We start from the raw sequence: 25,312 nt of genomic DNA, 5'->3' as shown, positions 1-25,312 counted from the left end.
AAATATAGCTTCCCTTCTAGTAACGCAAATGGAAAAACATTTATAGCATCAGTTGTTTGAGAAGAAAAAGAAACGAGAGAAAGGGGGTAGGAGAAGGGGAGTGATCTTCACTCAGGGTTGATTATACAGATGCTTAGGCTCACAGGGAGAGGAGGTAAGGAAGGCATGTGGTAACCTTGACTGGTATTCAAGAAATGCAGTACCATGAGTTCTTTTTCTGCAGAGAAAAAAGTCTGCATAGCTGCGATATTAATCTAGAAATATAATTTATCTTTAAAGTATATATTGTATGTAAGTTATTAATATAGGTGAAGTAAATTTACATTTTACTTCTTGAATTAAAATGTTGATTAAATGCTGTCTTTAACAGTAAATATAAAAATTTCTCTAGTATTAATAGTTTCAATTATCCACACATATTTTTTTAACATTTCACTGGAATGAGTTATGACAGTAATATTTTTAAGTAAAGCAAATTTTTACTTCCATATAGTAAGAGTTAGAACAAACAGAGCTGCATTCTGGGTCATAAACTATTACATGGAATCTGAATGTGTACAGTTGCCATCTCCATTAAATTTAATGTTCTAGGAGAGTTATCACAAGAATTCTAAAACTGTTAAAGCTGGTGTTACTCATTGCAAAAGGAAAGTATAAATGAGTAGTTAAGATATAATTTTAAAGATTAGAAGAAAAAATTTCTCTATTGTCAACTTAAAACTTAGAACTTCTAGATAAGTGACATAGAAAAATGATGGGAAGATGTTAAATTACAATTATGCATGACATTGACACAGAAATATATGGCTCAGTGGAACAGAGTTTAAAAACCAGAGTAAGCATATATTATGTGTTAGTGTTTGAGAAAATTGACATCTCAACCACTGTGGATGGGGGGGGGGGGGTGGACTCTTCAGAATATATTGTTAAAGCAGTTAGTTGATTAACCTTTTAATTTTGTGAGATCTTTACCTCATGCTAAATGCCAAAATAAACTCTATATGGGTTAAAGTTTAAATTTTTAAAAAGTAACTATGAAGTGCATTGACTTAAATTTGATACAACCATATAATGGAATATTATGTACCGTTGAAAATGATGTAAGACTGTGATTATTGACATACAACCATGTTCATTGTATGCTGAGAATACAAAATAGTATTTATAGCAGAATTTCAAATTGCAAAAATAAAAGAAATATATGTGTTTATTTATATTTAGAAGGTCAGGAAGAGGAGTTAAGATTGATTTTTGTCTTTTCAGTGTTTTCTGCCTGGAACAAGGAGCATTTTACCACCCCAGTGCAAGATTATCATTTGTCCTTGTGGTTTAAAATTTGACAGCAGTAAAAAAGCTAAAGAATAGACAGTTTGGTAGGAGAAGAGAAAGAATATGACATTTTCCTGAGGGAAGAATAGAAAGACACAGAAAGTCAGGTGCAAGTGAAAAGTTAGGCAACTGAGGCAAAAAATAATTCAAAAGAACTCCAAAAGCAATACAGTGTGTAATTTCATCGAATCAAAATGAGAAAGATAGCTGAAGTCAGGGAAACCATACAATAGTCAGAACATAAAAAATATATTCAAAAGTGGAGGAGGAGCGTGATGAGTCAAATAAATGCTAAGTAATCATACAAGGGAGATTCACATACCCAGGTTCATCTCATGTCTTTATATAGCTTTTTGAGGGCTTTTCCATATATTCTATTTGAGAAAGGATTGTCTAACTTTGTAGTGGTAGATATCCCATTTTTATGCTTAAAACACTGAAGTTTAAAGGACATTTTCTTGGTGACATGGCTAGTTAATAACAAAGCCAAAGCCAGAACCTGCTTTGCTTCAGTCTGCTGGGTGGCCCTGTCATCATATCTTGTCGTCTCACAGACTTTCATGGAGATGTGAGCATGTCATGGGAAACATCCAGTGATTCTGATCAAGCCTGATACACTTGATGGGAATAAATCACTGCTGTTACCTAAGATCCACCTGGCGTGGGCTTTTTCCCCACCCACTCAAAACTTCTAAGGCTTTCAAGGGTGGAATTTTGGAAGTATGCCGAAAATGAACGGCTTTTTAAATGACCACATTAGAATGAGATAATATTTCACTTATCAGATTAGCAAAAATAAGGAAGACTGAAACATAGCAAGAATTCTGGAGAGTGAATATTTCATGCTACTGGAAGAAGTGTAAATTGGTGTATTTATAAAGGATAAGATGGTAGTATATATACCTTTTTCCATAGAAATTTTATTTCTAGTTTATTCCAAGGATATAATAGGGTAGATGCCCAAAAATATGCATGCAAAGGTTTCACCACAGCGCTGTTGATTTTTAAAGTATTTATATCTTTCTATGTTGACTGAATTTTTTTTCTGTTAGCACACATTGCTTTTATAAGCAGGAAAAAAAAAGCAGCTATTTTTATGTATGGAAAAATAAAACCATCTATCACAGGATTCTGGTATCACTACCATAACTCCTCCTTGATAAGAACTTCAGCAATAATGACCCTGGAAACTACTGGTTTTCTCTTTCATATCTGACAGTAGAAGGATTAAGTCCTACAATCAATAAGGCAAGATGGTTTGGGGGAAGCAGTGGGATTGGTTGGAAAAAATATAATAATCCAAGGACCTAAGTTTCGAATCTATCTTTGCCTCTTAGCTAGTGTGATTTGGGGCAAGTTGCTAAACCTCTCTAAAGCCCCCCCCCCCCCCCCCAGCAGTAAAGGGAAGATAATGAAAATATCTCTCCTGGGGTAGTTTTAGTAACAAATACTATTAGGTTTGTAAGAGATCTTTGCAGATTCTGTGGTTCAGGAACAATAACAACAATCAACATTTATTGAGTGCTATATACCAGGCATCATACTGAGCACTTCAAATGTATTAACTCATTTAATTCTTATAACAACTGGTGTGGTTTATCCTCTCTTACAAGTGAGCAGGTTGAGACACAGAGAGACTTAGGAACCTGCCCGGGGCCAGGGTTATAAAAGGTAGAGCCATAATGGAAGATCAGACTTGGGGAGAAATGTAGCAAGAAATCTGTAAGAAGTAGTTACATCTCACCATTCTGCCAGAGTTCTTTGAGGAAGACGGCAAGTATGTGGGAAGGGAGGACCCAGTGGAAATAACTTACTTACAAGGGTTTCTCTCTTTACAGAGTCAAACAGCTAAATTATTACAGGTTTGGGGATATAAAATAGGAAAGCTCCAAGACTTAAAAATGTTAAGAATAAAGTCTGTATGGGCTTAATCCTGGAGTGGTCCTACTCAGTACTTTCAGAAATAATCTGGAAAAAGGAAAATCAGAAGCCTTAAATAGTCAGAAGACAGAATTTCTTCTGAGACTGGAACATTAGGGCTACATATGCAAAGGGAGAGAATAGAAACATGACAGAAGCATCAGCAGAGTTGATTTAAAATATATATATAGATCTCACATAGATGTTTCTCTTTGTCTCTCCTCCTCCCTTCCACTCTCTCTAAAAATCAATGGAAAAATATCCTCGGGTGAGGATTAACAAAAATAATAATAATAATAATAATACATACATATATATATATATATATATATATATAGAGAGAGAGAGAGAGAGAGAGAGAGAGAGAGAGAGAGAGTTAAGTAGATGTAAATATTTAAACACACGCACCCAGAGTACATTTTGAAGATGGTAGCCTCTTAGCCCTCAGTCAGTAGTATCCTAGGAGGTGATGATGTAGACATTTTAATTGTATTCCATCACCTCTGTGGTCTCTCCCTCTATTTTCACCAACTCTTTTAACCAGAAATCCTGGGTATCACCAGAGAATATATGTGAAGCAAAATGGAATCTGTTCACTTCTGATAGAAAGCATTAGCAGGGTTCTCATTGCTCTGCATAATGGAATTAGACCAAAGTCAAAGGCCATTAGAGTAGTAAAAGAAATGTAGTTGTTTTCACATAACACCAGACTAAAAGGAGTAGGATTTGTATCTGAAATGAAGAATTGGCAAAGATATAATTACTTTCTGAATTTAATTATGAATTATAGATGAAGGGTGGGTGTTTATTTACCAATTTCTATGCATCTACCACATCTTCATCACTGAGCTCTGACAGAGGAGACATGATCCTGACGTAAAAGATCAGATGCGGTACCATTAACAGTCTGAAAGCATAATGCTTTTGAAATGCATCCATGTTAAATTTAATTGTCCCCAACCCCATTCCATCTGGATTTTTAAAATCTGAATAGTTCAATGGCAAGCTATTGAACTTAATGGAACAGTGATCTGATTATCTTCTCCAGAAATAATTAGAGGAAATTGCAAGTTCCACACTTGTTATCTAGAGATTATTTTGGATTAATACTCAAGATGACAGTGTTCTAGAGAAAAAACAGTGTGTCCTGTTTTTAGGTGCAAGGAATATGTGGAGATAATTCCACTATCAAAGATTGTATGTAAATTTTCCAAGGTGGGGAGATTATGATGCTAAATGTCTTGCTGTTTCAGATCAGCAAAATCAAGACTTAACAAAATGTGGGCCTTCATAGGAGGCCTGTGAAGTAAATAATAAGTATATTTGTGCAGCTCTTCATAGTATATAAAATGCTTTTATGTGAGATATGGAGGTGAAGCTTGAGCTCGCTTGCTTCTTAGCTATATGGTTTCATTCATATATTTCTAACTCCTAGTTGTGTTCTGAAGCAGTCTCTTCAGTTACTGTTAGGTGTGCCAGGGGTGTCATAATCCTTTGCTTCTTGTATTTGACTTTTAGGGCTGTTGGCCAAACATAGTGTTGTAGCAATAGAGAACTGTATTGTTGAAGTACTTTGCTTATTTCTTTTCTTTTTCCCCCTCTTTTTTCTTTTTCCCTTAGATATGTTCTGAGGACCAAGATTCATTTGGGGATGGTTACAGAATTGAACCGTAGTAGGCAATGAAAATATATATTCAGAGTTGAGTAAAACATCCTGCTGGAAGGAAAACACACCCCTACTATTAAGTTTAAATTGGCTGCACTGTTGTATGTTGAACAATTTGGTGTTAGCTGTTTACTTTTTAGGTTTCATAGGTTAAGAGAGTTTTGTTCGGTCATGCTAGGATGATAGAGGAATTCATTCATAGGGACTTTGGGAAATGTACATTAGGATTAGGCTATTTTTTAAAGCATTAGTCCTGAGACAGTTTCTTGAAAAACTGAGTTCTGAAACCAAATCCAGTTGGGAAAATTGAAAACTGGACCCTGACTTGGAGTTTCATAGTACACTCTGATCTTGTTCTTTGAAGCACTGTTTGTACAGGTAATAGTTAAGTAAGGTTATCTTAAATATTCATAGGTAGACAAGGCTCATAGAATATTATATAGCAGTTGAAAGGGGCATGAACTAGATCATGATCTTCCAACATGAATGGATCTCAAGAACGTTAATTTAGAGAAATATTACAGAATATACGAAATTGCGCAGCCCCACCGTGCTCGCAGCCCCACCCACCTGTGCTGGTCTTTGGTCGTTAGGGCCACAGGCCTTTTATAATAAAGATGGGAGATGCATATAGAATATAGTTTGTTTTTTAAAAGCAGCATGCTTTTAACAGTATATCTGTGTGATAGGAATATATTTTTATAAAGTCTAAAAGGGTTCATACCAACCAGGTATAGTCACTTGGAGAAGTGACTAGGGTTGGAGATGATGATCAAAGGGTCCTTTTTAAGAAAGAAAATATTCATGTATTATTTATAATAAAAATGAACTAAATACAAATAAAATGCTTGTTAATGCTCAACAAGTTACTTTCTTTTCCCTCATTGGAGATATCTACCCTGCTAATTCCAAATATCTATAATAATAAAAGTGTAATATGCAAATTGACCGAATGGCCAAACAGCGGAACGACCGTCCAGATGACCTTCCGGACATAGCCGGGGCTGCGAGGGTCGAGGAGGCCGGGGCTGGATGCGAGAGCCGAGACAGCTGGTGCTGTGAAGGCCTACTCTTGCATGAATTTCGTGCATTGGGCCTCTAGTATCTTTATATTCATTAATTGGCTGTATACAAGTTAAACTGAGTTTTGAGCTTCAGTACTATAAAATAGGAAGAAAGTATTTTCATTCTAGTCCATTACAATGAAATTATTTTTCACACATTATAAGGAATAAATGAAGTAACACATACAAGCAGTCTAGACTGCAAATTTTCAAGAGATAGGCTTATTCAAGCTTATATTTTGGTTCAAGAGATCTTTTGAGAGCAACAAAGAGAAGTTTGAACTTGGTTCTTGAGCAGTTAGTGAAGAGTTGAGAAGCAGCAGCTATAGGTTGAGTGAAACATTGTAATTCAAACCAGTTAAGCTTAAAGAAGCAAATCCTTTTTTGATCTTTCAATGTTGGTAAGAAATGTGCTTTCCAGTTCCATGGCTATTCTTTATTCTGTTCTGTAGACCTGATTTTGGCATCTTCCGAAGGGAACTTGAGGACAGTAGTGGTTCCGTTTGACTTACCAATCTCCAGGATAAATTTTAAGTGGCTGCATTTTTTGTGTGTAGATACGCTTTTTCTTTAAGAAAGGGTAATTCTGAAAAAGCTGTACCCACATATCAAGTTTTCATCTATTGATTTAATAGATGAAACATTCAGAACATTCATCTATTGATTTAATTTGCCTAATGTTATAAGAACCATTGTCTGAAAAGATTTCATCAACTAAAAGTATCTCTTCTTTAAAAGTTTGTTTTCAGGCACATGTATTGATTCATCTTTCCAAACTGGTCATTTTTATATTTCATTCAAGTTAAAACAAGGATTAACTGATCAATCAACATTATGCTAAAAAATGTATTAATACAAGCTATGAAAGGAATTTAATTCACATTACAAATATTTACTGGCACCTCTACATACTTGCGTGTGAGGGAAATTCAGAGTATTAAAACATGTTACTGCCCTTTGTGACCAGACTTCTTCCTAAATTGGTGTTAGCCTGCAATCCATATGCATAAAAATTGCTGGTGATGTACAATGATTCTTCCACCAAAACAAGTGGAAATTAGTAGAGTATAAACTGTGAAAGTACTGGGTAGGGTGAACTTCAGGAGTGTTTTCAGTAGTTGGACAGCCCCCAAGGAGAAGGGCTGCCAGGCATGACTACCTGGAGGAAAGGTATAAAGCCTCCTGTCTGACCTCTCCATTCTGCCTCATGCATGAATACCTTGCACATGGCATTCGCCAGTAGGTGTTATTCATGATGATAGTGCACTGCAGAGGGGGGAGTTAGCCTTGTGTCCAGTGACATCTTGGTGTAATTTTGAGGTGGGTCTTGGGGATTGAGCATAATTAACAGAAAGTGCGAGAACTTTTTTTAGTGCAGGTGACTTCTAGTTTCGGCTCTAATGCTAGCATTATCGTTGTGATTGTTTTGCATTTCTTTGTGCTTCACTGTTGCAGGAGTATGTCTGTCTCAATTTTTAAAAATATATGGCAGGTTTTCTTTAAGTGATCAATTGGACTCTTCCCCCCCTGTGTCACTGTAGTATAAATACCACCATTTAATATGTAGAATTGATCATGAATGTGGGCAAAGTCAGTGAGTGCATTCAATGTCTGTTTGTAGACAAAGCTTAACATTATTCTCTAATAACAGGTTTATCAACAGACCATTTAAATCAGCCAGTTCCTCTCAATATAAATCATAGAGATGTTTAAGATGTCATTTCTTCTCAGAACAAGAATGAGAGCTGCCTGTCAGTTCTCTAGTTTGGCTTTCATGCCATGGAAGTCCTTGGAAACCTGTTTTGAGAGAGTTCTAAATCATGCATATTCCTGTCTTGCAGGTTTTTTTCCTGATCAGGCGGACAGATCAGCATAGAGGCCAAGGATGAATGTTCATCGTGGCAGTGAGAGTGACAGGTTATTGCTGCAGGAGGCCAGCTGCCTAATGGATGAAACCTCGGCTGCAGCCCAAGAAAAAGAAACTAGTAGCCTGACTTCTTCTGGTCTTCAAAATCTTGCTTATCCGCTAACTCCCAGGAGTGATGGTACGGAGACTAGATATTGGCTTAATGTAGAGGGCCTTCTGACACCTGAGCATCCACTCTGCCCAGAAGACATAAATGTTCTTAATCTTTATAAATATGATATCCAGTTAATTGGCTTAGCTTACCTTTCACAATTATATAAAGCTAACCATAACAGAAAATCTCCACTTACTCAATCAATCTAGAACAGGGGTGGGCAAACTTTTTGACTCGAGGGCCACAATGGGTTCTTAAACTGGACCGGAGGGCCGGAACAAAAGCATGGATGGAGTGTTTGTGTGAACTAATATAAATTCAAAGTAAACATCATTACATAAAAGGGTACGGTCTTTTTTTTTTTTTTTTTAGTTTTATTCATTTCAAACGGGCCGGATCCGGCCTGCGGGCCGTAGTTTGCCCACGGCTGATCTAGAACATCTAACTTAGGCATAATGGTGTGAGAAAAACAGTCATGGGTTTGCAAGCAAAAGACCGGTTTAGATTCTAGCTCTGCTACCTATCAGCTGTAACCATGGGAAAGATTCTTAATCTTTCTGAGCCCTGCTTTCTTAACCTAGAAAACAAGGATATAACATTCTTCTGACTTCACAAGGCTAGAATATTAAAGTTAATGGATGCGAAGGGTCTTGTAAACCTTTTTCTTTTTTGGTTTTAGAGAGAGAGGAAGGGAGAGGTATAGAGAGACAGACATCGATGAGAAAGAAACTGATTGGCTGCCTCCTGTACACCCCCCACTGGGGCTGGAGCCTGCACCCGGGCATGTGCTCCATTGGGAATGGAGCCGGGGACTCCTGGTCCATGGGTCTATGCTCAACGATTGGCCATACCGACAGGGCTCTTTTTAACTCCTAAATAAAAACAGTAGCAACAATAATAGCAATTACCGCTTACTGAGCACTCACTGTACTAGGAATTTTACATCTCTCTATTTTATTTATTTATTTATTTATTTATTTAATATATTTTATTGATTTTTTTTTTACAGAGAGGAAGGGAGAGGGATAGAGAGTTAGAAACATCGATCCGCTGCCTCTTGCACACTCCCTACTGGGGATGTGCCTGCAACCAAGGTATGTGCCCTTGACCGGAATCGTACCCGGGACCCTTGCTCTATCCACTGAGCAAAACCGGTTAGGGCTACATACATCTCTTTAGATCAAGAGATCTAAAGGAAATGAAGGGTTGAGGGTTCAATTCCTGGCAAACTATGGTCAAATCTGCGCTGCTGCCTATTTTTGTCGATAAAATTTTGAAATACAGCCATCATGCCCATTTGTTTACATATTGTCTATGGCTGCTTTCTTGCTACAATGGTGGAGACTGACCCACTGAGCCTAAAATATTTACTTTTTGGGTCTTTACAGAAAGTTTGCCGATCCCTGCTTAGATTAGTCCTCCTTTTAAAAATGACGAAACGTGGGTAACTTTTGCTCGGGGTCACACTGCTCGGATGTGGGGACTGAGATTTGAACCTGTGTCTTTTGGATCAGGCTGTGCTATTGTAGATATATCAGCTGATGGACAAGCGGAGTCACTGCCCCCTAGAGTGCACCATTAGAGAGAAGTTGTGCAGTGAGTCTCTTTTCCTGCTCACCTGTTTAAGGATACTACCTGAGGCATCCTTCAGGAATCGACCTAATTTAATTGCTTCATTGCTGGGGGCAAATCAAGCTTTCTAGAGAACTGAATTAGTAATTTAGATGCCTACTTTCATTTTTAAGAACCTGCCAGTGTGAAAGTCTGTCTGGTGATTAAAGTGTTTCTTCCTACAAGCCTGCCTGTGGGTTGTGTGGGAACTTAGCTCTGGGTATGCAAAATCAGGGCCACATTGAAAATTTAAGTCCTGCAGAAGCTGTAGGATGTAAACCCTAAATTGGCTTTTGATCTAGATTTTGCTTTCCTTTTCTCCAGAAACAAGGTTGGGGGCATTAATCAGACTAATTCCCCAGAGGTCACGGGCAGTAATCATGTTCATGAAATATTGTATGCAAAGTTAGACTATAGGAAGGGTGGGATGAGAAATTCAGTTGTATCTATAATATTTTATTTCTTTCCAAAAAAGGTTTGAAGGAGAGAAAAATGTTAACTGAGCTTGCCAAATATAACTAATGGCATATACATGCGGTATTAACTCTATGCTTTGGTATATTTGAAATTTTTTATTAAGAATATTTTTTATATTAAAATATATTAGGAAAACTGCCTATTTAAGCATCCTCTAAGCCAGCCGTGGGCAAACTACAGCCCGTGGGCCAGATCCAGCCCGTTTGAAATGAATAAAACTAAAAAAAAAAGACCGTACCCTTTTATGTAATGATGTTTACTTTGAATTTATATTAGTTCACACAAACACTCCATCCATGCTTTTGTTCCGGCCCTCCGGTCCAGTTTAAGAACCCATTGTGGCCCTCGAGTCAAAAAGTTTGCCCACCCCTGCTCTAAGCCCTGGCCAGTGTGCTAAATGATTAGAGCGCCGACACAGGAAATGAAGGGTTTGAGGGTTCAATTCCTGGTCAAGGGCATGTACCTGGGTTGCAGGTTCACTCCCCATCCCAGATGGGCTGCATGCAAGAGGCAACCAGTCGATGTGTCTCCTCCTCCCCTCCTCTCAGTCACTCTCTCCCCTTCCCTTCCACTCGCTCTCTGAAAAGCAATGGGGGGAAAATATCCTCATGTGAGGATTAACAAAAAATAAAATAAATAAAAAATAAGAGCATCCTCTGGGAATCCTTTTGTAAATACTGGCTCCTTGCAGCCAGAACTATGAGAAATAATCTGTTAAGTCTCATTCCCTTTCTCCTGTGTACACCCAGAGTTCATTAATTCCAGTTTAAGTCTCTTGCATGATTCGGTATTGTTTGTTTTTAAGTGCTCTCACATTCTTTCAGTTGATAGTCCTGTGAGGTAGGTGGAATGAACGTTATTCTCATTTTGGAAATGACGAACCAGGTTTAGAAAAATAAATTACTTAAAGAAAATAGCTATTTGGTGATACAATAACTGAGCATGAATCCTAACCCAAGGCCATTCCCATGGGAATTTTGTATCTGATAGAAGACCTGCCTGTTCCGAAGTGGTGTTGGTGATGTTAGGATGCTCCTTTGCATAGTGAAAATGCGTTTTTCTGTGACTTCTAGGAAAAGTGATGCATTCGACAATAGACTCTGTCATTGTCTTTCTGGAAAATAGAATTTGGAAACATTTTTACAGAATGTAGAAAGAAAATGGTTTTGGCTAAAACCGGTTTGGCTCAGTGGATAGAGCGTCAGCCTGCGGACTGAAAGTTCCAGGGTTCGATTCCGGTCAAGGGCATGTACCTGGGTTGCGGGCACATCTCCAGTGGGAGATGTGCAGGAGGCGGCTGATTGATGTTTCTCTCTCATCGATGTTTCTGACTCTCTATCTCTCTCCCTTCCTCTCTGTAAAAAAATCAATAAAATATATTAAAAAAGAAAAGAAAAGAAAATGGTTTTGGCACACCAGCGGTAGCACAAATAAAACACAGCAAGTATAAGTATTATTTAGAGAAGTGAAAACAAAAGTAGAAAGTTATTGCCTCTGTGGAACAACACTGGGGCGGCCATGGAGTGTGGCAGGAGATTGCTGGTTTTCCACAGAAAGTTGTTCCTAATGTTTTAATTTTTTAAAACCATATCGAAGTTTACTTTTAAAGTTTTTAATCATTTTATTTTAAAATGTGGATATTACTGCCTTTATCCCTTCTCCCTACACACACATGTGCTTGGCATGAGTGGAAAAAAGCTCAGGGGAATCCAATGTAAGTCTCCTGTTATATTTTTTCTTTACTTGCTCTAGGCAAGAGTTTTTGCCTGTTTGCCTCTAAACATCTATGGGGGTTTTGTTTAAATTTTTATTGTTTTTTAAAGAAAACAGGGTTTATTTTTCCCCCAAGGCTTTTGCAATTGAGTTATTTTGGTTGGTTTGTATCTTTCAGACCTTTCACTGGACTATGCCTCTCAGCCAGCAAGCCTCCAGTTCCCTCACATAATGCCACTTCCCGAAGACAGCAAAGGCTCCTGCTTCCCAGGTGGGACTAAACGGAGCTATGAACCCTTTATTGCTCCAGAACGATTTGGAAACAGCACTATGGGCTTTGGCAGTAACGTTCATTCCCAGGCGCCAGAGAAAGTGACACTTCTCGTAGATGGCACACGTTTTGTGGTGAATCCACAAATTTTCACTGCTCACCCGGATACCATGTTGGGAAGGTAACTGATGATACTTCCCTTCTAAATGCACTCTGTTCTCTATGACTGGAATACCTGCTGTTTATCTTGCTTTAGATGTGAAAATGAAAAGCATTGCATTGCTGATTTTCTGCCTTCCTTCTTTGGTGAGATGGAGGGCAAGCTGGTACAAAACGTACATGTGTTGGTAATTTGGGGGGCTGGGTATTTTATTTATAAAGCCAGTATAGTGAACAAAAGAAGGGAGTGCAGCCAGAACTGTCAGAAATAATATGTTAAATCTCATTCCCTATTCCTCTATAAACTCACTCTGAAACAGAAGTCAGATACCTAATTTATTTTATTCACAATTCGCATAACCTCCCAAAAGCAATGTTTTTCTGAGTTCTACGAGTCAGAGATACTGGGATAAAGTGAGAGCTGTAAATTGAGTTCATCTTTCTTTCGTCTTTTGTCTTAATAAAAAAAATAGAATTAGACAAAAGTTTCACAGGACACAACAAAGTCGTTTCCCTGAAAAGCAGTATATTGCCTGCCATCTATTGCCAGTTCGGCTGAGAAATAGATGTTTTACTGTCGTTTTCTGATGCCTCCGTCACTGCTTGTTTTCTGACATCTGGCTTTTCTGTTGTTTCTTTATTCTTCATGTTTCATCCAGACTGTAGTCTTATCCTCCTCTCACTGCCCACTGCCCCAACTTTTCAGGATTGGAATGCAGGGGATGGAAAGAGCCTGCCCAAAGGAGCACTGCCCACAAGTGCTCTTGGAGCTTGGGCTGGAGGTTAGGAGATCCTCTTTCTGCAGTCATAGACCTTAACATGAGGAACAGCCAATGGGACAAGAGTAAAATAATAATAATAATGTGTGTGTACACACCTTTGACTTTTAAGGGTTTTTATCTACTTAGAAGTAGATGTTATTTAAAGATCTAACCTCACTCAGGACATTGAACTAATTTGAACCAAATTAGAAATCAGAGGAAAATCACTAATTTTACTGAATCTTAGGCCAAATGGGATCCAGCTATTCAAATATGTGTCTACTTGAACATATACATACAAATTCATGATGAGCCATTTTTAACCAAAACCAAACCTATATATTTCTCAAACATCTGAATTAAGATTAAATGAGAACATTAAATTATTTTCTAAGTTGGCCCTGTATTTAATCAGACTTGACTTCCTGTGCTCAGTCTTGGTGTCACCACCAGTAATGTCCCGCCGCCAGCCGCCCCCCCCGCAGTGTTCCTGAGTTCCTCAGGGCAGTCTGGCTGAGGTAGGTTTCCTCTGAAGATGGTGATAGAGAGAAGAAGGCAAGCATTATCTGGGCAATAGATCCTTGGCTAACAGTGGTTCTTTAAATCTAGGAAAGGGTTGTCCACGAAGAAGAGAGTCTGATTTCTTTATCTAAATGGTTCATCAGCTGAGTGCCAAGTCATGAGTTCTGAGAGTTACTTAGGTTTGCTGTCCTGTGGCTGCATAACAGTACTCAGAAGCCCAGCCATTGAGCTTACAGAGGTGGACCGCTAGCCACAGAGGGGACAAGTTGAGAGATCAAGAATGGACAAATGCAAATCCATGCCACTATGGAGAACTAGGTCCTGCTGATGGTAGGGGGATCATACTGCATTTGTTCACTATTTTGACTCATAGCTGTCTCAGCTAGATGTTAGCCAGAATGTTCCAGAAAAATGTTAGCATTCTTTGAAGACAGTTTTTACCAGGATGGATTTCTTATGTATGGTCTAGTGATTTGGAAAGCATGTGGAATAGAGTCTTTTTCAGACCTTTAAAAGTAGCCAGTTCAGAGTGGAAGCAAAGGGTTTTGAGCAGTTGAGCAGCAGGACTTCCCAGCAGGTTAAGGAAGGAAACGGCAGTGCATCCCCACTGAGAACTCAAGTCAGGCTGCTGCAGCTAGCAGCTATCTGCCCGCCCTTCGTGCTCACTTCCCATCCCACATGCAGCAGGAGTCATAAGTCTTGGGGCCAGTTTTCCTGGAGGGTATCTGAGAGGAGGAGGAAGAATGGGAAAAGGTGAATCAGAAAAGCAACCTCCTCCTCGGACCCTCATGACCTCTGAGTTCATGCCCAGCACAGGCCTGCCTCTCTGATATACGTCAGACTGCTGATGAGCCTAACACAGTGATGGTGAACCTATGACATGCGTATCAGAGGTGACACGCGAACTCATTTTTTTGGTTGATTTTTCTTTGTTAAATGGCATTTAAATATATAAAATAAATATCAAAAATATAAGTCTTTGTTTTACTATGGTTGCAAATATAAAAAAATTTCTATATGTGACACGGCACCAGAGTTAAGTTAGGGTTTTTCAAAATGCTGACACGCCGAGCTCAAAAGGTTCGCCATCACTGGCCTAACACCTACCCTCCTTTTCTACTTGACCTGAAATTCCCATAGTTAGTTACTCCTTGGCTTGAAGAAGGGCATTTTCCCCCCAGAGCTCCACCATTGAAACGTACCAGGAAAGGGAAAGCATTAACATATCTGTACCTGTTAATACAGATTCATCTGTCAGATTAGAGGTTGAAAGCAGAACTCAGGAATATTGAGAATTGGCATCCCGGGTAGGTAAATGCTGATAGAGGAGGGAAAGGGATAGGAAAGGCCAGGAGCATGAGACCCTGTGTCTCTGAGCTACCTGGCACATACACAGGCAGATTCCCGGCAGTGGGGAGCGCAGGAGAGGCAGCCCTCACGCTGACATGCTCCCAGGGCTTGCTTCCCTGCCCCTGTCACAGGAGCTCGCCACAGCTGAGCCTGGCGGACTTGCTGCTTTGTGCCCCTCGCTGAAAGCCACGCTGCCTTCTTTCCAGTCTGAAGGGCATTGCCTAAGACTGGACTGCGTCGTGGGGGCGGGGCCCCAGTGCTCTGTTACCTTACACTAGGCGAGAGTGAGAATCCTGCCGGAGAAGGTCACATTGTTGCCTGGTGTCTTTCAGGATGTTTGGACCAGGAAGAGAATACAACTTCACACGGCCCAACGAGAAGGGGGAGTATGAGATTGCCGAAGGAATCAGTGCGACTGTCTTTCGAACGGTGCTGGTGCGCAGTAGTCTTTTCCTTATAGCCTCTTCCATGGGCCCGCTTGATCAGAAGTCCTGAGAGTCCACCAGGCTGTGGTACTGACCTTAGGTCTCTAGTTTGCAGTGGCTGACTTTCCCACTTTACTTTTTATTCCTGTAACTTAAGTATTCTTGCTGTATGAGCTCAATCAGGTATCAAGTTGTGATTTACCATGTCAGGACATCCAGGAGCCACTTGGCCATTTAGTGAGTCAACCAACTTGGTGACAATGCTAGTAACCCATCACTTTACAGAACCAGCAGTGAATAGGTGTTGAAGAGGTAATTTTTCATCTTATTCTTTACCTACATTTCTTCCTCCTAATCTATTTACAGGATTATTACAAAACTGGTATCATCAATTGTCCTGATGGCATCTCTATCCCAGACCTCAGAGATACGTGTGATTATCTCTGCATTAACTTTGACTTCAACACTATCCGATGTCAAGATCTGAGTAAGTACAGGGGCAGCTGAACTTAGTTTGCCTGGAATTGAGTGGCATTTTTTACTGCTAACCAGAGATTCTCCCGTTTGGGCTGAGAATCATCTGCAGAGGCAGAGGGGAGCTGCTATCCCGTTCCCTCTCTCGCTTCAAAGCATTTTGAGGACGTGCAGTAAACAAGAGAATGTGCAGTGAGCTGTAACCTAGCTTGGCCCATGAGTTACCAAGCTAATTCCTTCCCCTCTTGGTGTCTCAACCTTTTTAACAAATAAGGGTACTGATTCTCAGATCTATGGGAAGTCTCACTAGGAAAGTTAAACAGCATAAATTGGCTGGGTTCTTAACAATTATATTTATCATTAGTATTAACTTAGTGTTTGTTAAGTGCTTTATAGATGTGAACTTGGTATAAATCCTATATTAATCCTAAAAGATGGGTGATAACCTCATTTAACAAATGAGACTGAGAAGTTAGCTTGTTTAAAGCTCTAAGCATTAAAAGCTGAAATTAGAACTGATTGTGTGACTACAAACTGCAGGCTCTTATCATTACCCACTAGGTTCCCTGAAATTATTTTTAAATTGTTCTTTGAAGTTCATGATACATTTCCCTGCAGACTCCATGAAGTTCTCTGGACTTGTGAATTTTCTACTGGGCCTAGTACAGGGACAGGGGTGGGCAAACTTTTTGACTCGAGGGCCACAATGGGTTCTTAAACTGGACCGGAGGGCCAGAACAAAAGCATGGATGGAGTGTTTGTGTGAACTAATATAAATTCAAAGTAAACACCATTACATTAAAGGGTACGGTCTTTTTTTTTTTTTTTTTAGTTTTATTCATTTCAAACGGGCCGGATCCGGCCTGCAGCCGTAGTTTGCCCACGGCTGGTCTAGTATATACTTAGAGCAGCGGTTCTCAACCTGTGGGTCACGACCTCTTTGGTGGTCAAACGAAACACGCTGCCCAGGGGTCACCTAAGACCATGCTGCATATCAGATATTTACATTATGATTCATAACAGTAGCAACATTACAGTTATGAAGTAGCAACGAAAATAATTTTATGGTTGGGTCACAGCATGAGGAACTGTATTTAAAGGGCCAGAAGGTTGAGAACCACTGACTTAGAGCAAGTCCCGTGGTGTCTCCAAACTTCAGATTCTTCTTCTTCTGTGTACTCTTAACTCCATGAAATTGGGGTCTAGAGGATCTTCAGAAGCAGTACTACAGAGTCATCCCCGAATGATGGTTCTATATCTTGTAGAATTATGTTTATGATATGATACTGTATGTTCAACAAAACCTCCATTTATCAGAATGCTCAGGGATTATTAAGCACTAGAGGCCCAGTGCACGAAATTGATGCACGGGTTGGGAGGTCCCCCCCTTAGCTCAGTCTGCACCCTCTCCAATCTGGGACCCCTTGGGGGATGTCCAACTGCCGGTTTAGGCCCAATGCCGGCCTGATTGCCCCTCACTGCCTCTACGTGCTGGCCTGATCACCCCTAACTGCCCCCCCCCCTTGCCGGCCTGGTCACACCTAACTGCCCCCCTCTGCCAGCCTGGTCACCCCCAACTGCCCCCTTCTCTCAGCCTGGTCGCCCCCAATTGCTCCCTTCTCTCAGCCTGGTCACCCCCAACTGCCCCCTTCTCTCAGCCTGGTCACCCCCAACTGCCCCCTTCTCTCAGCCTGGTTGCCCCCAACTGTCTCTCCCCCCCGCACACCCTGCTGGCCTGGTCGCCCCTCACAGCGCCCCCGCCGGTCGCCCCACTCAGCCTGCTGTTCAGTTGTTTGGTCATCCCTCACTGACCCCCCTGCCGGCCTGGTCATAGGCAGCCATCTTGTGAGGGTGTGAGGGTTAATTTGCATATGACCTCTTTATTATATAGGATTATTATATAGGATGAGTAAAGGAAGCATGGTAGAATGTGAAATACATCTAACAAAATCAGCTTAATTACCACCTTGAAGTAGGAAACAATCTCTGCCTTCAAATGGGTCACTTCTCTGGACCCTATCAATGGTAACAGCGATTACCCGATCATCTTTTTCACTCCAGTAACATGCACTTGGGCAGAGCGGATGCTCACCTACAGTTTCTCTCCCCAGGTGCTTTATTGCATGAACTGTCCAATGACGGTGCTCACAAGCAGTTTGATCACTACCTCGAAGAACTGATCCTGCCCATCATGGTGGGCTGTGCCAAGAAAGGGGAGCGAGAGTGCCACATCGTTGTGCTGACAGATGAGGATTCTGTGGACTGGGATGAAGACCACCCCCCACCCATGGGAGAGGAATATTCCCAAAGTAGGGGCCACCTGCATGATGCAGATGTTTTTTGCAAGAAACACGCTACCCACAATAGCAGCTAGATGCCAGAACCAGCGTGAATATCACTGTGAGCCAGTGATGAGCACACTCACCTGGAAGATCAGTTCAGTGTAGTGACGCAGGTCTGACTGTTACGCTGTGGAACATAGTGAATGTTATACCTTCCCTGCTGCTGGTGCCTGATACTGTGTCAGTTCTGAGGCAGCCTGTTAAATGGTGGCGTCATTCTCCCATTTTTAAATCCTTTTGAATTGATAACACAGAATTCAAGAAGTACATAAGGATGCACATTGAGAAGTCTTGTTCCCACCTCTGCCTCATCTATCCAGTTTTCCTCCTCAGTCAGTTTCTTCCAGACATTTTCAGTGCACATAAATAAGCACTTTTTTCCTTTCTTTCAAATGATATCATGTAGAATATAGACTATTCTATACAATTTCTTATATTAAAAGCCTCCATGCTCTTATTTATAGCTGTATAGTATTCCATTGCATGATTGTCATAATTGATTTAACCAGCCCTGTTGATGGACATTTAAGCTATAAATTATAAATGATGCTGCAGTGAATAGCTATTTATTTATTTGAATTTTTATGAGTTTATTTGAGTCAAAGTGAAGGCATATGCCAGGGAACAAGATTTCAAATGCTCCGTGAATATCCTTTTTATTAACACAATCTTTTCACAACGTGCAGATCTCTGTAGAATAATATTCCTAGAAATGAAATTTCTGTCAAAAGCTTTGCGCTTTTATAATTTTGATACATGTTGGCAAATTATCCTCCATAAAGTTTGAGTCAACTTATACTCACAAAACATAGGAAGGTTTGTTTTCTGCACAGTGTTTCACTAAAGTTTTATATTTGCTATTTGAGTTTTGGTTTTCATTTCTCATTTTATGAATGAGATTGACCATCTTAATTTTTAAGAGCCATTTTAATTTTCCTTTTCTAAACTATTTTTTCCTTCAGCCCATTGCAAAATTGGATTGTTAGTCTTTTACTTAGAGATTTGTGTAAGCTCTCTATTTGTGACCTCTATTAAGGAAGTTAGCTCTTTGTAATATGAGTTGCAAATATTTCAGGTGATTGTCTTTTTAGCTTTAATAGTTGTTTTGACTAAGTAGAGATGTATTTTTATATAGTTGAGTGTATCAACTTTTCTTTTATGGCTTCTAGGTTTTATGTCCTACCCAGAAAGGCCTTCCATATCCTATTTAACGTTTAATTTGTGATCCACCTGATTTTTTTTTTTGGCATCAGGGCCAAAAGAAATATAACTTTTATTAGTCTGATTCTGTTAGCTCATCTCCTTCCTCTTCTGGAGTCTTTGCTCCATAACTAACCCCAGATCTTTTATTTTTTATTTTTCCCACAGTTCTTTATAGTTCCAAGCTCTACAGATTCTTCAAGTACATTGAGAATCGGGATGTTGCTAAAACAGTGTTAAAGGAACGGGGCCTGAAAAACATTCGCATTGGAATTGAAGGTAAAAACATCCCAGTCAGTATTCAGCTTGCTTAGCTTATGGAGGTAGGCTGCAACTACGGTCATAGCTTATGTCCTGAAAACTTCCAGAGGACCCAGACAGTGGACACATGAAAACTACATTTCTACCCAGGTTTCAAGGATCTTTATTTTGTTTTGTCCTTATGTTTCCTTTTCACTTTATTTCCAGTTGAAAATGCTTTAAAGCAGCTGCAGGAATAAGTTCCAATTTCCTGCCTTGGCATAAAGAGAGCAGTGAGGACTAAGGCCTCTGGGGGGGTAAATGGAGCAGGTCTCGGGGGCTCACCGAGGGGAGAGCCACTCTGCCAGATCCTTGGTGAGGATCTTTCTGGGTCCTGGAAGGGTCCTTCTGAAAACTCTCCTGGAGGCTCTGAGTTTGTTCCATTATGTGCCCTTGAGAAGTGCCTGGACGTTGGCAGAGTTGCTTCAAATGATCTTGAGCAGTGACAGCCTCCCCACCTGTGGTCTCTGTGGAAGGTCTCAGAGACGGATTCCTGCTGAAGCTGTCCTGCTCTCCCTCCATGGGACTGGGACTCATGTTTTGCTTCTCTTACTGTCCCAGTCTTGCCCACGGAACCCATCAGGCCTTCATTGTGTCTGAATTAGGTTGGAATTTGAAGTTGGAAGAAATTTTTGAGATCTTCAATTAAACTTCTGTACTTCCCTTGTCTCTTTGGAAACCCCAGGAACAGGGTGGTAGGGATCACTCCATTTCCCACAGCAGCCCATCAGGTTGTGCCACCATCAGAACATTCTTCCACATAATAAGATTTCTCCCATTCCATGTGACAGCCTTTCAGATACTTTAGGCAGCATCCCAGTTTTTTCTTTAGGCTAAACATTCCACATTCCCTTAACTGGTTCTCATACAATGTGCCCTCTACGCAATAGAATTAGAGGACGGAGCAGTAGCCATGCCCTAGCAGGGTTTTCTTTTTTTTTAAACATATTTTATTGATTTTTTTACAGAGAGGAAGGGAGAGGGATAGAGAGTTAGAAACATCGATCAGCTGCCTCCTGCACACCCCTCACTGGGGATGTGCCCTCAACCAAGGTACATGCCCTTGACCGGAATCGAACCCGGGACCCTTCAGTCCGCAGGCCGACGCTCCATCCACTGAGCCAATCCAGTTAGGGCCCTAGCAGGGTTTTCATTCTGTAGTATTGCTGCCAGTAACTGAAGCAGGGGTGGCGAACCTTTTTTCTGCCAAAGGCCATTTGGATATTTATAACATCATTCGCTTAATATAAATGTATAATATAATTCACTTAATATAAATGTATGTTGCTATGAAAAAAAAACTCCTAGATTTATTGAATTTCAAGTCCTGCCTGCGGTTGCCTTGGCAGGACCATCCAAATGATTTTGCAGGCCTTCCATGGCTCACGGACCAGACATTCTGCACCCCTGAACTAAGGTGTCTGAAGTTAAGAAGAGGTTTTTCTCTCCCCTTTCCATTAGAAGGGATAGAATTTTTGTTATTTCCCTTCTAGGGATAAGACCGACTAACTGAGCAGGAGGGCAGAGAGCGTGTAGGTGATTGGGGCTGGGAGGACATGGTTAGAGGCTGGTCGCTTCCCCTGTAATTTTCATGGATTTGGGAGGAATTGATGTGAGGAAGTATGGAAGCCAGAGTAAGCATTTGCTGAAGTCATTAGAACGGTCTTTTTCTGTTTCAGGTTACCCTACCTGCAAAGAAAAAATTAAGAGAAGACCTGGTGGCCGATCTGAAGTCATCTATAATTATGTGCAGCGCCCTTTTATCCAGATGTCATGGGAAAAGGAAGAAGGAAAGAGTCGCCATGTGGACTTCCAGTGTGTTCGGAGCAAATCCCTCACTAATCTGGTAGCTGCTGGAGAAGATGTCTTGGAGGACCAGGAGATACTGATGCATCACCCGCCCCAAGTGGATGAACTTGACCGACTAAATGCCCCACTTTCTCAGATGGCTTCTAACGACTTTCAGGATTAGGGCCAGCTCTGGGTCCACCTCTCTGCGAAGCGTTTGGGCTGCCAAAAGCCAGTTCTCCCCATCCTTTCCCTTTCTCCCATAATTAACGTGCGTCCTTTTCAGTACATCTGCACCTCTGCGGGGGGTGAGAAAGCACTGGTAATGAAGCTCCCAGCCTGGCAGCAGCCCTGGTAACGTGAAATTTTAGGTCTGGTGCTGTTCACTGAGCCTTTGCATAACTGCAAAGCAGAAAAGCAAGTCAAGACTCCTGTTGCCTCATTCGGCAAAGCAGTTCTGATCCTTTATGCTGTGTCTTGGCTTTTGTGTGTGTTGTTTTATACCAGGCACATCGCTTAGCAGCGAAGGGACCAAACTTAAAGGAGACAATCTCTATCTTCTGCAAATAGCACTAATGGCATGCTCATTAGAGGTTGAAGAAGATGCCATTCCTAGTGGCATCTGTGCCCAGATTGCATCAGGGAAGAACGAGGCTCGTATTCAACATGTCTAAAAGGAAATTCGTAGGCGCTAAAATTCAGTTTTGTTTTTTCATTAAATGCAAGAACAATCCAAAACCACATGGATTCTGTCACAGGAAGGAAAGTGGCATCACAGTGTTGATGGAACCTTAGTGTCATGGTGTTTAGATTATTCATTTAGAAGGAAACTCAAGTAGAACCTCTCCAGGTGGGGCCACTCTGATTGCCCTGGCTTGGAATTGGTGAGAAGCCACCGGTCTTCACCCAGGAGCAGCATGTTGCTGTGGATGTGGATGGGCGACCTTGGATATGACTTAAAGGCTCCAGCTGTGAGCAGACATTTCTCACAAGAGCTCAGTTTCTCAGTCGGAAGACTTGTAAGAGCTCCAGTGAGGGGACGTGTGGGGGAAAGCTGGATGGGGAAGCATTACCTGCTCAGGCTTTGTCCCAGTATAGGATTCTTCTTTGTGCATTCTTTTCATACTTAGGGAATTTTTTTGGATACCAGGATATTTTCATTTTGAAATAGCCTATCAGCTGCTCACACTGAATAAGAAACCATACTAATATCATCCCCCAAGGAAGGATGAGTTGAAGGGAAGTGAGACCTAGTAATTGTTTGCTCTGTCACTGCGTGTCAATGCACAGCGACAACCAGATCACCCTCCCCAGCACTGAACCGCCTTCCCCCGTGTCCCCATGGCTAGAGCCGGATGTCATGGGATCATCTCCCCTTTTGCGCTACAGGCTGGCCTTCCAGTCACCTGCCCCAGGTATTTACTCATCACAACTTATAAAGAGGCACATAGTTTTCAAGTCCTTTAAGAGCATGACTGGCTTTCTTAAATCCCATTCCCATAAGATGCTATAGGGCAAGCTGCTTGATTCTGTTCTGACCATGCTAGTCACAGTCCTCCACGAGTGACGTCGGATGGGCGTTGAAAGCTGCTCTTTCCAGGCTTGAAGAGCAAGAATCTTACTAGTAAGAGTATTCTTTGCATGTGGTCAGCATCACAGTGGAAATCGATGCTCTATTTCTCTGAAAAGTAATCGGGGTTAAACTGAACCACCCCCCACCCCACCTGCAGAGTTCTGATTACCATGGCATCCATTTGTAAGGCTGATGGCCAGTGGTAGTTTTATTTCTGTGAAACTGTTGGCTCATATTGAGGTCAGGTCTGGCTATGACCTTACCAGGATACATTCATGCCCACTAGGAACCGACCAGCCCAGTATTGTTTAATGGTGCTTCCTTTACTTTTCAGTTGACTTCCATGTCATCACAAAGGACATTTGCATTGAGTGTGTAGTCTGTGGTATATGTATAACTTTCGTTACACAGCTAATGTATTGGTAATGTTTAGTAAGTGTCAACACGCTGCAGCTGATACTCTAGTCCTTGCTTAGTTGGAAAGCCACGTATGAAAGTATGGCATGTAGTGAACACTTCCTTCTATATCAGTGGTTCTCAACCTTCCTAATGCCGCGACCCTTTAATACAGTTCATGTTGTGGTGACCCCCAACCGTAAAATTATTTTCGTTGCTACTTCATAACTGTAATTTTGCTACTGTTATGAATCGTAATGTAAATATCTGATATGCTATATGTGTTTCCCAATGGTCGCGACCCACAGGTTGAGAACCGCTGTTCTATATGAATGATTAACTTATTCTGACTTTTAAGGACTATATCTTCTTTTCCCAAATTGGGTTAATGTGCTTTTGGCGCCAACCCCATGGACAGTCTGGGGAGGTAAATCTGCCACTGTCACCAGGTGGTGGTGACAGGAGGAAGCTGGCGCGGGAGGCTCTCCTGCATCCGCGCCCTCCCCGCCTGGAGCTCAGCATCACTGTCACTTGGTGGCTCCCCTCAGAGCTGCTGTTTCCAGGGCCAGGACATTCTGCTGTGGCAGGACCTCTCGGCTGGGTTGGCGTCATTCCCTTAAGAATCAGTTACTGGCCACCTGGGCAAGAGGTGTTTCTAATGCAAAGGGTAGGACTCAGGTCTGGTGTTTTTTCTAAGTGCCTAAATAAGTAAGCCAGGTGACTTACACAGAAGCATTTTCATAAGGAAATAGTTTTACCCAGACTGTCTTCGAGGTATCTCAGCAAGCCAAGATGAACCTGAATTTGAGGTTTAGAATCAGTTCATGTCTGCATCGTATCACATATTGTTGAGTAGGAAACATTTGCCATTGAGACTTGGAGAGTACTGGGCAAGGAACAGTGTTAAAATGTGGTGATATTAACAATTTCTCAGGCTGAAAAGAATGACAGCAAAAGGTAAAGAAGCTGGAAAGTATCTGGATTTACTGCACAATATACAATAGCCAATATTTTCAACTAAATTCCAAGAGAACGGGGTGATAATGCACACAGTCTAAGGAAATACTGTGGAATAAGCCCAGGAAGGAGGGCTCTACGTGCACAGTGTTCCGACAGATCCTGTGTAAGTAAAGCCAGTCAGAACGCAGGCTTTCATTCACACGGTCAAAGTGTGACATGGAGCCTTTTGTATCCAGTGAAAACAGAAAGTTAAGAAGGGGTTTGAGTATTTTATTTAATGTCATCATTTTGAAATTGTTAAAATGCATAGTGAGTTCAGAAAGCAGACCTGATGCCTTTGTGGGAGATGGAGCCACAGTCATGCTCTGGGTGGGACCACCACTGCAGGACATTTGCCTCTTTACTTTGTATTTAAAATTGCACATGTTTACCTACCAGTGTTTACGAAATCCTATATTTAGGATGCTTTTTTTAAAATAAAATATTATGATTTGGGTCCATGTTGTTCTTTTGGCAGAAAAATAAAACTAGGTTTAAAAAGGGACTGAAAGGAGCGGCACCGGCCGCCCAGTCTCCTTTCCTACAGCAGCCGCGGGCTTGCCTCAGGCCTGTGTTTCCCGCTCTGCTGTTTGTACGTCTAGGTTCCAGAGCCCTGATGGTCTCCCTTCTCTAATTCCTGGTTAACTTGCATTCGAGACCCCTTGAACCCTCACATACAACTAAGTGGACCTCGTAAAGTCAAATGTAAATTTGAAAGATAGAGGACTCAAACTTTGATGTCCCAGTTTGGGTTTATAACAAGTGAGGAACCACGGCATCAGTGAAAGGTACGTCCCTTGGAGACATCGTGGTAGAGCCTCTTTCTCATCCTTAGCCCTACTCGGGGCTGGTGTCTACTGAGGCCCCTCAGCTCAGCCTGGGAGCCTGCTGCTGGTGACACTGAATTTCAGGGGTGCTGAAGCAAGCCTGCCTTTATCAGCTCAGAGGTTA

At 41.2% G+C, this 25,312-nt stretch overlaps 2 protein-coding genes across 14 annotated transcripts in view; one reads left to right on the top strand and one right to left on the bottom strand.

Annotated features, from left to right (window-relative positions):
- Positions 1-24,818, top strand: part of KCTD20 (potassium channel tetramerization domain containing 20) — a 29,872-nt gene extending 5,054 nt beyond the window's left edge. For 5 of the 12 annotated variants that reach the window (XM_036316743.1, XM_036316742.1, XM_036316748.1 and 2 more), the window contains exons 2-8: positions 7,821-8,024; positions 11,980-12,253; positions 15,197-15,299; positions 15,656-15,776; positions 17,875-18,072; positions 19,474-19,584; positions 21,285-24,818. In XM_036316743.1, the coding sequence (XP_036172636.1) occupies positions 7,865-8,024; positions 11,980-12,253; positions 15,197-15,299; positions 15,656-15,776; positions 17,875-18,072; positions 19,474-19,584; positions 21,285-21,577 (1,260 nt within the window). In that variant the 5' untranslated portion in view covers positions 7,821-7,864 and the 3' untranslated portion in view covers positions 21,578-24,818. Of the gene's footprint in view, positions 1-4,672; positions 4,949-7,820; positions 8,025-11,979; positions 12,254-15,196; positions 15,300-15,655; positions 15,777-17,874; positions 18,073-19,473; positions 19,585-21,284 lie in introns of those variants that run through there. The other 7 variants (XM_036316741.1, XM_036316740.1, XM_036316751.1 and 4 more) reach the window with 4 other exon arrangements.
- The window catches only part of STK38 (serine/threonine kinase 38), a 121,877-nt gene that overhangs the window by 53,644 nt on the left and 42,921 nt on the right, over positions 1-25,312 (bottom strand). The window lies entirely within an intron of this gene.

Source organism: Myotis myotis, unplaced genomic scaffold (genome assembly GCF_014108235.1).
Source record: "Myotis myotis isolate mMyoMyo1 unplaced genomic scaffold, mMyoMyo1.p scaffold_m19_p_7, whole genome shotgun sequence".
NCBI classification, from domain to species: Eukaryota; Metazoa; Chordata; class Mammalia; order Chiroptera; family Vespertilionidae; genus Myotis; species Myotis myotis.
The sequence above is the reverse complement of the archived record's forward strand: the minus strand, read 5'-3'. Positions and strand labels throughout refer to the sequence as shown.